Raw genomic sequence first — 13,233 nt, 5'->3', positions numbered from 1 at the left:
AGTTATTTAGAATTCAAACAATATTATTTTCTAATTAAGCAGCTGCAGGTGTTTTTATCCCAGTCTTCAATCTTCTTCTGGAACTGCACATGGACACTTTCACTTCTAGGCATTGAAAAGTAACTAGCTGTCAAGCCAACTTCTCATCTAGTGATATATATATTAAAAAGAAACAAGAAGTTTTCAAAGGTCAGGTATTCTATATTGTTATCGATCTGGGAGAAAAATATACCAAAAGATATATGAGCATTCACACGAATTATGACTAAATAAGAACAACAAAATAAAGATGGAACATGAATAGAAGCAACAATACAAATTGACTTATATATATGTAGCACTGATTACCCTGTAGGTATTCACAGAAAATTAGTAAAATGGTCTTAATTCGAAACCTGGTTTCTCATCTTTAGATCATTTATCCAAACATTGAATCCCTATCTTTTATTCAGCATATCTATAGATCTATTCATGGATATGAAGTATTTTCTTTCCTGTGTACAGCTAATAAAGAAAGTTTCCATGGAGCAATTGAATGTTTTACCCATAATGATGACCTAGAAAGTGAATAAAGTTAATCATGTAATCAGAAATATATCTAGGGAAGGATATAAATTATTAACTTCAAGCTTTATGCAGATGGTGCTAGGGTTTCTGATTCAACAATTACAAAATTTTAATGTTGAATGTGGACATACATCTTTTTAATATGACTTCCCTCATTATGCAACCAAATAAATTTGTGTTTTGCTAGGGAGTTTGTTGGAAACTACTTGCAGGATAATATACATATTATAGTAAGATGCAAGTAACTCTATCAATCTCACAACTCTTGGAATTCTTAAAATAATTAATTAACTGATGAATCCTTCCAGCTAACATTATGTTCACTAACCTAATTATCCCTAAAAATATAGCTGACAAAGTGAAAATTTGTTATTTAGACAAATCAACTTCCAGGGTAAAAGAAAGAAAGACTTAATACCATATTAATCCTCAATGTGTTGGGGTGTGTGCCGATACAGCCTCAATGTTTTCGCTCGGCCGATTCAACCCTCCAAGTATCCGATGTTTTCCGATGAGGCCTCATACCGGTATAAAGTCAAAAAACGGTAAATAACGGAAGGCAAAATTGACAATTATTATTGAAGATAAAGTTTGCTCGTTCCATTTAACCCTTAAAGAATACATTAGATGTTCATTTTAACCCCTAAAGAATGCATAAAAATACATTAGACGTTCCTTTAACCCTCAATGTTTAATGTTCTTTTAATCCTCCGAGTGTGAAATGTCATCATTGTACATTCGTTATATACCTTTTTTGGTATGAGGTTATAGGAACATATCTGACACTTGCAGGGTTGTGGCCGAATTAAAACATTGAGACTGTATCGTTATACACCCCCAAACATTGAGGGTTAAAAGGTCATTTAGCCGGAAAGAAATAGCTATCAGAAGAAATAGCCGGAAACATTGAGGGTTAAAAGGTCATTGAGGGTCAGAACTGTCTTCTTCATCCACCAAACGATCAAAATAGCTATCAGTAGGCCTTTCGGACAACTGTTTATCCTTTTCACCTCTCTGATCACTTGTACCTCCCTCTTTGAGAGCGCGATTGAGAACCTGATTAGAAGACTCCTTGTCATGATATGCAGAAAGTTCTTTGTCAGAACCTTCAGAAAGTTCTTTGTCAGAACCCTCAGAGACTTCTCCATCAGAGATTTCATAATAATCTTCTTCAGATGCTTCATTTTCATTAGAATAATCTTCTGAGAACTGTTCTAGATCGTCACTATCTTCATCTTATGAAATAACCTCACGAATATGTTCTCTCCCAGGAGATTGGACTTTCAGGATTTCATTTTCCTGATCAATTAAAATGAGACTCTCCATGTAGGGAACAATCTTTACCAAAAACGGTTTCTGAGGGATGTTCAGATGGTCAAAGCTTCTGGTCTCAGTATTGTACAAAAGAATATTTTCATGGATGTCTTCCAAGATTAGTCCGTCTTCCCTTGTAGAGCTAATGTACCTTCGAATTTTTACTTGACAATCGATCTCATATAACATTGTCCATGACTCAGCCACTCCGTAATCCTTCATAATCCATAAGTAGCATCTAGTAATTTCTTCACCTGACCCCACAGGAAGGACGTACCCAAATGAACAAAGACATTCCTTCAGAACAACTGCTGTCACAGTTAGAGGAGAATCTGTATGAAACGAAAGATCAGGCAATTTCACCTCTTCCAATACATACTTTTCAATGTTGAATGACAAGACGACCAGATCATTGCGATCACAATTATGTGCAATCCAGTGAAGATTATCATTGCACATTACTGATGACGCCTCATCTCGTACAATCCAAGGGAAACATTGTACTTGAATCTCTTGCCAAGCATCACTGCACAAGGAGTATATCTCAACATCCGACTCTCCAGGGTGCCAGCTATGGACCCACTGTCGCTCCAGAAACCTGACAATCTTATAATCCTTACTTTTTTGGTGATACCCGAATCCGAGCATCACTCTAGTATCAATTCCAATTGTCCGGTGGACAATAGCCGAAGAATCAATAACCTTATACTTCCTAATAGACGGATTCATCAAATAAATTGGTTCATATGAAAGATCAAACGAAAACAAACACAACAAACCATTAGCCGAGCCAACAATTTGCACGTGTTCATCAGAAAACTTTTTAGACGGGTAAGGATAATGGGAAATAACATTTAATGATTTACACGAAACTAAACCAAACGAATCTTCACCACCACAAATCAGGTAACTATCAGCATATGAATTATATTTTTTCAAATAGAAATCAGTGAAACTAGTCTTTCTAATAGAATTGTACCAGCGCTTGCAAACACACATGCAACTAACAACCGATTGAGCTGGCAGCCGAACAAATACTTCAGTCAGCAAGATATCCACTGGAATTTCTTCATTTCGGTCTGAATTTGAGGTGCTTCCTTTGATCTTTTTCATTTCGATTTGAACGGCAAGTGTCCAGAGTTCGAAGCTCAGTTCTCCGTGCGTATCAATTTCTGCAATTGTTGCTTCCCCTTACTTCACAATGTTTTATTACAATATTTATTAAATACTAGGACAGGTGTCAGACTTACAATTAAGACTTAAATGTGAGAAGTATTCTTTTTAAATTTTGTTTGTTAAATGTGAGAAGTATTCTCTATAAATTTTGTGTTCGACTAATATTATATCATAGATAATTTATAAGTTATTAAAAAATAATAATAAAAATAAATTTGATAGTTTCTTTATTTTTATGTTGAAATAGATATTTATTGAAAAATTGTAAGAAAAATATGTTGATTAAAAAAGTATACCCTTCCAAATTTGGCTTTCAGTCCTTTTTGACCTATTTTTAATTTTAAAATGACTTCTAACCTATTATACAAACAAACATTTTCGAGTTTAAAGTTGAGAATGACTAAAATTTGGGGTATAAAATCCGAGGCAAACACATTCTTAATGATATTGGTAATCTAATTGTATTAATAGTATATAAAGCATCGGTACTATTAAAAAATTAAAATATATAGATTTATTATATGGTTAAAACATCTATATAATTATCTAATATGAATGAAATTGGGATGATATAAAACTGCATTATTATAAATAAATAAATGCATAGAAAAAGTTCACGGACATTATGTATTCTCTAATGAGTTTAAATGAATGATTTGTTTTGCATATTTTTTGATAGGTTCAACCTTGATGAACTCACTGTTTTATTTCAAGTCATTAGGATTTAAAGTTTTATCTTCGATTACGTGAATCTCTCCTTAAAAGTGGACATATTTCTCAAATTTTAGAGATTGTCAATTGATAGATTATCCCTAAATTCATTATGATCACTGGAAAATTAGTGGACAAATTAAATCAATAAATGGAGTATTCGGTTACCGACCAAAGACGGCTGTCCAGTTATATGTCTCATCTCAGTGGCCCTAACCCACCTACTAGCATCTTTGAGCCAAATTTGAAGATCAACGATGGCTTTCTAATAATAAACGGTATAATTTAATACAAAAATAAATGAAAAAATATAACTATATAATTCTATTAGCATTGCACATAAAGAAAAAAAGTTATTTCAATGATCAACAATAAACAATGGAAGTAAAGAGAGAAATTTATTTAGAATTCAAAATATATCACTATCTATTTTCTTCTGGAACTGCACATGGACACTTTCATTTCTGGGCATTGAAAAGTAACTAGCTGTCAAGCCAACTTCTCATCTAGTGATATATTAAAAAGAAACAAGAAGATTTTCAAAGGTCAGGTATTCTATATTGTTATGGATCTTCGGAGAAAAATATACCAAAAGATGAGAATTCACACGAATTATGACTAAATAAGAACAACAAAATAAAGATGGAACATGAATAGAAGCAACAATACAAATTGCCTTATATGTAGCACTGATGAATTACCCTGTAGGTCTTCACAGAAAATTAGTAAAATGGTCTTGGATTTGACTTATATATATGTAGCACTGATTACCCGGTAGGTATTCACAGAAAATTAGTAAAGTGGTCTTGGATTTGAAACCTGGTTTCTCACTTTAGATCATTTATCCAAACATTCAATCCCTATCTTTTGTTCAGCATATCTATGTATCTGTTCATGGATATGAAGTATTTTCTTTTCATGTGTACAGCTAATAAAGAAAGTTGTCATGGGGCAATTGAATGTTTTACCCATAATGATGACCTAGAGAGTGAATAAAGTTAATCATGTAATCAGCAATTTATCTAGGGAAGATTATAATTTATTAACTTCAAGCTTTATGAAAATGATGCTAGGGTTTCTAATTCAACAATTACAGAATTTTAGTGTTGAATGTGGACATACATATATATGTTCTGCTGAACTGTTTCTTAACTCTCCTTGTGCAATCAGTACGTATTTCATGTCTGCTATGTAACCTTCTGTATGTTAAGCACACTAGCCAAAAGAGAGCACGATATCTTTTTAATATGACTTCCCTCAGTATGCAACCAAATAAATATGTGTTTTGCTGGGGAGTTCGTTGAAAACTACTTACAGGATAATATACATATTATAGTAAGATGCAAGTAACTCTATCAATCTCAAGACTCTCGGAATTCTTAAAATAATTAATTTACTGATGAATCCTTCCCGCTAACATTATTTTCACAACCCTAATTATCCCTAAAAATGTAGCTGACAACACTACAACAAAAACACCATTAGACAACACTAATCAGACAACGCACGGTGAAAAAAGCGTTGTTTGGAAAAAAGACACAACACTTTCTTTTCGTCCTCGAAAAACTATTGTCTAACACCTACGACCTACAACGGTTAAAAAACTGTTGTCTAGTAAATTCAATCAGACAACGGTTTATTAACTGTGGTATTGTGTAATGATGCATGTTAGACAACTGTTTTGAGAGCCGATGTGTGAAGAAACTTCAGACAATATTTTAAGAAACCGTTGTTGAAATTAGACAAGTGTTTTATTTTTTCTGTTGTTTACAAGCAGTTCAAACAAGGGTTTTATATAGTGTTGTGTGACTGGAAAGCTAACATACAAGTGTTTTTGTTAGCATCGTAACATGGCCTTATAGACAAGCCTCTACTAATAATAAAATGTTGTCTAACTATATGAATTTTAAGAAAATAAATGTACATAAGAGAGTGCAAAGATTCAAAAGTCCTAACCAAAGTTATAACAAAATAATCAATTTCTTGATAGTCATAGGTTTTTCTTGCATTAGATCAAGAATTGATCAAGGAAATGCGAATTTTTAACTCATTAAAATGAAAATTTATTATACAACGGTTTCCTTCCCACAAACCGTTGTCTACACTACTTTTATACAACGGATTTTCGTGAAGCGTTGTTTGAGCCTAATTTAGACAATGGATTCTCTAACAACGGTATAACTTTCATAACAGTTGTGTCATTTTCAATGATACAACATATGTGCATATAAAAACCATTGTCTGTTCGACACTACAAGACAAAAAATACCTTTTCACAAGAAGACAAAATTTACAATTGACTAGTATTGTTAAAAAAACATACAAAATAAACATAAAAAAATTTGATTTTTTTTATACATGACTAATATTGTTGGTTCTCGACATCCGTACGGTTAGATCATCAAAATAAATATTTATAAATTAATACAGAGCTAATCGTATACATAACAAAGATTCTATATATCCAGTACTTTCTAAATTATAAACATAAAACACATACATATACTTACGTTCGAAGTACAAAATTGTCTTGGTATTACAAATGAACAATACATATTTGCATATATGCATAATATAAATATATATTTTAATACAAAGAGTAGAAAAACATTAATTGATCAAGGAAATGTGAATTTCTAACTCATAAAAATGAAAATATATTATATAACGGTTTTCTTCCCATAAACCGTTGTCTACACTACTTTTATACAACGGGTTTTCCCTGAAGCGTTGTTTGAGACTAATTTAGACAATGAATTTTCTAACAACGGTGTAACTTTCGTAACAGTTGTGTCATTTTCAATGATACAACATATGTGTGTATAAAAACCATTGTCTGTTGGACACTACAAGACAAAAAATACCTTTTCACAAGAAGACAAAATTTACAATTGACTAGTATTGTTAAAAAAACATACAAAATAAACATAAGAAAATTAATTTTTTATACATGACTAATATTGTTGTTTCTCGACATCGGTACGGTTAGATCATCAAAATAAATATTTATAAATTAATACAGAGCTAATCATATACATAACAAAGATTCTATCCGGTACTTTCTAAATTGTAAACATAGAACACATACATATACTTACGTTCGAAGTACAAAATTGTCATGGTATTACAAATGAACAATACATATTTGCATATATGCATAATATAAATATATATTTTAATACAAAGAGTAGAAAAACAATAATTGATCAAGGAAATGTGAATTTCTAACTCATAAAAATGAAAAAACAAACAAAATAAACATAAAAAATATTATTTTTTTATACACGACTAATATTGTTAGTTCTCGACATCCGTACGGTTTGATCATCGAAAAAATATTTATAAATTAATATAGAGCTAATCGTATACATAATAAAGATTATATCCAGTACTTTCTAAACTGTAAACATAAAATACATACTAGTACTTTTGTCCGAACTATAAAATTATCTTGGTATTACAAATGAACAATACATATTTTTTATATGCATATTATGAATATATTTTTTAGATAAATAGTAAAAAATAAAAAATTGATCAAGCATACTTGTAATCTTAATACTTAAAAAGGTTTTTTAGCAATATAAAAAGAGAATTTATTATAGAGAAATTTATTTTAACACTTAAAGTTAATTGGGTACGAGTCTCATTTCAAGAAACCATACACTTACTATATTTTGTTAGAAATTAATATAAGATAAATAAACTTCTTGCATATAATGTAAAAAAAATATTTATTTTTTCATAATTCAACTACATGAATATCACAATACATTAATATTTTTATTTATATTACAATTATTTCTAGCTAACAAGGTTTCCCAATTTCATTTCCCTCCTAAAAAATTTCACCCAAATTCTAATTTCCCTCTCCTGATTTGACCTAAATTTCATAAGCGGGAGATTTAGATGAGCATCTGTGTCTCTCCCCCTTTCTTCTGCATCTGTGTCTCTTCCCTCTTCTCTCCAGTGTTGATTTGTTGAATAACATAGTCATGTCTCGCTCCTTGGCTCTCCCTCTCTACCCCTCACCCCGTCTCTCTCCGTGTCTCTATCTCATTTTCTACAAGTCTTACTCAGATCTGTTGTGCCGGCAGTGACCCCAAACGGTTCAAGTTTTTGATGTCGGCGTTGACCTCTCTGCTTGATTTAACAACAATTTACCTTATAAAGAGGTAAAAGAATGGTTCTGGCTCTCTAATTATACTTGATTTGTGGACAAAATTGGAATCTATATGCGATTTTTTTTTTGTGTGTGATTATATTTGTAGTTGTGTATATTATAGTGATTAGTGAACAAAGTGATGGATGTTGTTTTGCATCTGTGTGTTTGGAGAGAGATGATTTTATTAATTTTATTAATTTAGTTTTAGTTTTGGCTGATGAGGTTTGTAAATCTCTAACATATTGTGGACATCTTTATATGACTTTAAGATGTTATTTATATATATTTAGCAGTTGGCAGTCATCTGTTATTGGAGAATATGGTGCTTTTGATTAGTCTGTTGCCACAAAATGTGGTCTGGTGGAAAGAGATGCATCTCTAGTAAGTCTGGATATAAGTTGTATGAGAAGAGCTGATTCATTTTTTGAGAGTTGTAGGCTTTGTTGTTACTAGCTAGATGGGAAGAGTATAATAAAATTCAAAGATAAACAGGTCTTGCATATATATTTGTAAAATTCAGAATCCCTGTGCGTGAATTGTGATTACATGACTTTCACATATATTGTTGTATGCCTAAGTTTGATCCATTTTAAATTGAAATGGCAGCTGACTACCACTTTGAGACACCACATATTTTAGACTATAATGTTTACCCAGGTAATTTGACTGTTATATATATTCACAAGTATCTTGAAACAACAAGAAGATGGTGTTGAGTTACAGGATTTGTAATACTAAACCTATAAGCTTAATTTGTTGGTATTTTGAGTATGTTAATCTTAATGCTATTGGAATTAGGCCATTGGACATTACATTGCGGGCAATAACTATAATTTCTTTCAAGAAGACTCTTACTCGCTTGCTTCTTTTGGTTGTCTCAATTGGATATGGTGTTGTAAGGCCTACACCATATTTCATGAATTGAAATATAAATTTCATTAATTTGTGATCAGGTTGTTTTTACTAAAGTCATCCACTCATGCAAATGTGCTTTCTTAAAATTTTAGTTAATGTAATAAGCTCAGATGTTCAATCGTGATTCATGGCTATATATTATGTCAAGTTTAGTGCAATGACAATTTAATACATTGATGATTCTGTTTTTTTGATGTCTAATATGCTTTTCTTTATTGTTTAAGCTTTTTATTTTTTTGGCAGGTGCCAAGTTCAGAGCCAAGGGGTCTCATCTTTCTCTGCCATGGTTATGATATGGAGTGTAGTATCTTTGTGAAAGGTTAGAATTACAAGTCATGTTTTGTGGTTTATAACATCAAAAATTATATGTATTTATGTGTGTTGAAAGCCGTTGACTCGATAAGAAACAGGGTTTATGATGTGAAGATGAATATCTGGTACAGGGATTTGGCTTGCGAAAGCAAGATATGCAGTTCATGGTATCCACTATCATGGTCATGGGAAGCTACTGATAAGTGTCTTGTCATGTATTTTGTTGCTTCAACTTGAAAAGATGAAGAATGAATGGAGGCTTGTTATGACAAAGCATTCTTATATGCATCTTGGAGTTCAATTTGTTAAATTTTTATCCTCTTTGCACTTTAATTCAACTATATAGATTGGAACAAAGTAAGATCTTAAGTTATTGTTTGTGATTAGTTGTAATTATGGTTATTAGTTGGCAATGAAAAATTTTGTTACTAATTTTTGGCTTGCTAATTTATATTCTCCAGCATATATAGTTTAATTATATTATTTAAAATCATTGTCTAAATGCAAAAACCATCGTCTAAGATGCGCAAAGACAAAGGCATTTGGAGATGGAATCCGTTGTCTAAGAAATGTACAAACAAGTTTACAAAAAACCAAAAGCCTTGTGTAAACATATATTTGGACGAGCTTGTTTTAACCATAAGCCGTTGTACAAGAGATTTCACACAACACTTTAAAAATGCTCATATTGTGAAAAGGGTCCTTACACAATTGGACCTTTCTAAATAAAACATTGTCTGAAGACATATTCGTCAAGCTATTTTGTTGGAAAAATTGATGTATGAAGGATTTAGCACAACAGTTGAAAAGACAAAGTATTGTAAGAACAGTTCTTAATCAAGAACCTTTATACCAGAAACTGTTGTAGTAAAGCATAAACAACAAGCATGCCCTCGTTAAGAATCGTTGTATGATCCTCCTTTCAACCAGTATGGAGAAACTAAAACTGTTGTGGAATGCCTCTCTAACAACATTATTTCTGAAAGCAACTATTGTTAAGAAGGATTATTAACAACACCACGTTTAATAGAAAACATTGTTGGTTCTGGGTGTTGCACAACAGTTTTTTCAACGTAAACCATCGTGTTCAGCACTATCACACAACAGTGCGCACCGTTGTCTGATACGCACATCAGACGGCGTCTCGGTAGACAACGGTTTTCCGTGGTCTCAGACAACGGGCAAAAACCGTTGTGTGATGCTGAATCTGTTGTAGTGCAAAGTGAAAATTTATTATTCAGACAAATCAGGCTTAATGCCCTGTTAATCCTCAATGTTTGGGGTGTGTACCAACGTGTCGCAATGTTTTAACTCGTCCGATTCAACCCTGCTATGTTCCGATTAACCCTCATACCGGGATAAAGCTAAAAAAAGAATATATTACAAAGGGTAAACTAGACAATTATTATTAAAAATAGAGTTTGTTCGTTCCTTTTAACCCTTAAAGAATACACTAGAGGTTCCTTTGAAAACTAAAGATTACATTAGATGTTCCTTTTAACCCTCAATGTTTAATGCTCTTCTAACCCTCACGAGTGAGAAATTTCATGATTGTCCATCCGTTATATACCTTTTTTTGTTTGAGGGCTAATCGGAACATATCGGATGCTTGGAGGGTTGAATCGGCCGAGTCAAAATATCAAGGTTGTATCGGTACATACCCGCAAACATTGATGGTTAAAAGAGCATTTAGCCCACAAATTAACTTCCAGTGTAACAGAAAGATATTATCTACTATGCCTCATATTTCTGCCTTCAAAATTACATGCCAAAAGAACCTACAGAGTTGATGAAAAACAAGAGCCCAGAATCATGTAACCAGTGTAATTAAAACATTTAAATTTAGTCTTGAAGAATGTAATTGTACCTGTTGCTCCGGTACTGCAACTGGTCTTGTCCTCAGGCTTTGGGAAACAGTCAGAACTGCCTTCTTCACCCACTAAACAATCATTACTGTTATCAGAAGGTCTTTCGGACAACTGTTTATCCTTTTCACCTCTCTGATCACTTTTATCTCCCTCTTTGAGAGCGCGATTGAGAACCTGATTAGAAGACTCCTCGTCATGATATGCAGAAAGTTCTTTGTCAGAACCTTCAGAAAGTTCTTTGTCAGAACCCTCGATCAGAGACTTCTCCATCAGAGATTTCATAATAATCTTCTTCAGATGCTTCATCTTCATTAGAATAATCTTCTGAGAACTGTTCTAGATCGTCACTATCTTCATCTTCTGAAATAACCTCACGAATATGTTCTCTCCCAGGAGATTGGACTTTCAGGATTTCATTTTCCTGATCAATTAAAATGAGACTCTCCATGTAGGGAACAATCTTTACCAAAAACGGTTTCTGAGGGATGTTCAGATGGTCAAAGCTTCTGGTCTCAGTCTTGTACAAAAGAATATTTTCATGGACGTCTTCCAAGATTAGTCGGTCATCCCTTGTAGAGCTAAAGCACCTTCGAATTTTTACTTGACAATCGATCTCATATAACATTGTCCATGACTCAGCCACTCCGTAATCCTTCATAATCCATAAGTAGCATCTAGTAATTTCTTCACCTGACCCCACAGGAAGGACGTACCCAAATGAACAAAGACATTCCTTCAGAACAACTGCTGTCACAGTTAGAGTAGAATCTGTATGAACCGTAAGATCAGGCAATTTCACCTCGTCCAATACATACTTTTCAATGTTGAATGACAAGATGACCGGATCATCGCGATCACAATTATGTGCAATCCAGTGAAGATTATCATTGCACATTATTGATAACGCCTCATCTCGTACAATCCAAGGGAAATATTGTACTTGAATCTCTTTCCAAGCATCACTGCACAAGGAGTAAATCTCAACATCGGCCTCTCCAAGGTGCCTGCTATGGACCTGTTGTCGCTCCAGAAACCTGACAATCTTATAATCCTTACTTTTTTCGTGATACCCGAATCCAAGCATCACTCTAGTGTCAATTCCAATTGTCCGGTGGACAATAGCTGAAGAATCAATAACCTTATATTTCCTGATAGATGGGTTCATCAGATAAATTGGTTCATATGACAGATCAAAGGAAAACAAGCACAACAAACCATTAGCCGAGCCAACAATTTGCACGGCTGAATCAGAAAACTTTTTAGACGGGTAAGGATAATTGGAAATCACACTTAATGATTTGCACGAAACTAAGCCAAAAGAATCTTCCCCACTACAGATCAGGTAACGATCAGCATATAATTTGCATTCATTCAAATAGAAATCAGTGAAACTAGTCTTTCTAATAGAATTGTACCAGCGCTTGCAAAAACACATGCAACTAACAACCGATTGAGCTGGCAGTCGAACAAATACTTCAGTGAGCAAGATATCCACTGGAATTTCTTCATCTCGGACTGAATTTGAGGAGTTTCCTTTGATCTCTTTCATTTCGATTTGAACCGCAAGTGTCCAGAGTTTGAAGCTCAGTTCTCCGTATCAATTGTTGCAATTGTTGCTTTCCCATACTTCACGGATGTTTTAGTACAATATTTGTTAAATACTAGGACACATGTGACTTAAAATTAAGACTTAAAAGTGACATGATACCATTTAAATTTTGCTTGTTCGACTATTAATAGTATATCATAGATAATTTATAAATTATTAAAAATGATAATAATAATAATAAATTTGATAGTTTCTTTATTTTAATATTGAAAATGATTTTTATTAAAAAATCATAAATAAAGTAAGTTGATTAAAAAAATATATCCTACCAAATTCTCGTTTATTTTTAATTTTAAATCGACTTCAACTTCTTATACAGACACAAATCTTTTCGCTTAAAGTCTAATTTACTTAACTTTGGGACATAAAATCCGAGGCAAACACGTTCTAAATAGTATTGGTAATCTAATTGTATTAATACCATATAAAGCACGGGTACAATTAAAAATTAAAATATATAGATTTAATATATGGTTAAAACATCTATATAATTATTTAATATGAATTAAATTGAGATGATGTAAAATTGTGTTACTATAAATATATAAATAAACAGATGAGAAAAACATAACAAAAGAAATTTGGCGAGTACAATT

General features: G+C 32.5%; 2 protein-coding genes and 1 long non-coding RNA gene across 3 annotated transcripts; 1 reads left to right on the top strand and 2 right to left on the bottom strand.

Annotated features, from left to right (window-relative positions):
• Positions 1 to 1,488: 1,488 nt before the first annotated feature.
• On the bottom strand, positions 1,489 to 2,994 carry LOC108201137 (F-box/kelch-repeat protein At3g23880-like). The gene is made up of 2 exons (XM_017369439.2): positions 1,887 to 2,994; positions 1,489 to 1,802 (listed from the first exon to the last, which is right to left on the bottom strand). The coding sequence occupies exons 1-2, from the start codon at positions 2,992 to 2,994 to the stop codon at positions 1,489 to 1,491; spliced, it is 1,422 nt and encodes a 473-aa protein (XP_017224928.2).
• Positions 2,995 to 7,742: 4,748 nt separating this feature from the next.
• On the top strand, positions 7,743 to 9,386 carry LOC135149246 (uncharacterized). Its single transcript, XR_010287551.1, has 3 exons — positions 7,743 to 7,943; positions 9,092 to 9,167; positions 9,292 to 9,386. It is a non-coding gene; the product is annotated as an uncharacterized LOC135149246 (long non-coding RNA).
• Positions 9,387 to 10,921: 1,535 nt separating this feature from the next.
• LOC108201136 (F-box protein CPR1-like) lies at positions 10,922 to 12,577 on the bottom strand. Its single transcript, XM_017369438.1, has 3 exons — positions 11,291 to 12,577; positions 11,028 to 11,202; positions 10,922 to 10,938 (listed from the first exon to the last, which is right to left on the bottom strand). The coding sequence occupies exons 1-3, from the start codon at positions 12,575 to 12,577 to the stop codon at positions 10,922 to 10,924; spliced, it is 1,479 nt and encodes a 492-aa protein (XP_017224927.1).
• Positions 12,578 to 13,233: the final 656 nt, after the last annotated feature.

The sequence above is a fragment of the Daucus carota genome, chromosome 9 (genome assembly GCF_001625215.2).
Source record: "Daucus carota subsp. sativus chromosome 9, DH1 v3.0, whole genome shotgun sequence".
Taxonomy (NCBI): domain Eukaryota; kingdom Viridiplantae; phylum Streptophyta; class Magnoliopsida; order Apiales; family Apiaceae; genus Daucus; species Daucus carota.
This window is presented reverse-complemented; position numbering and strand designations above follow the sequence as displayed.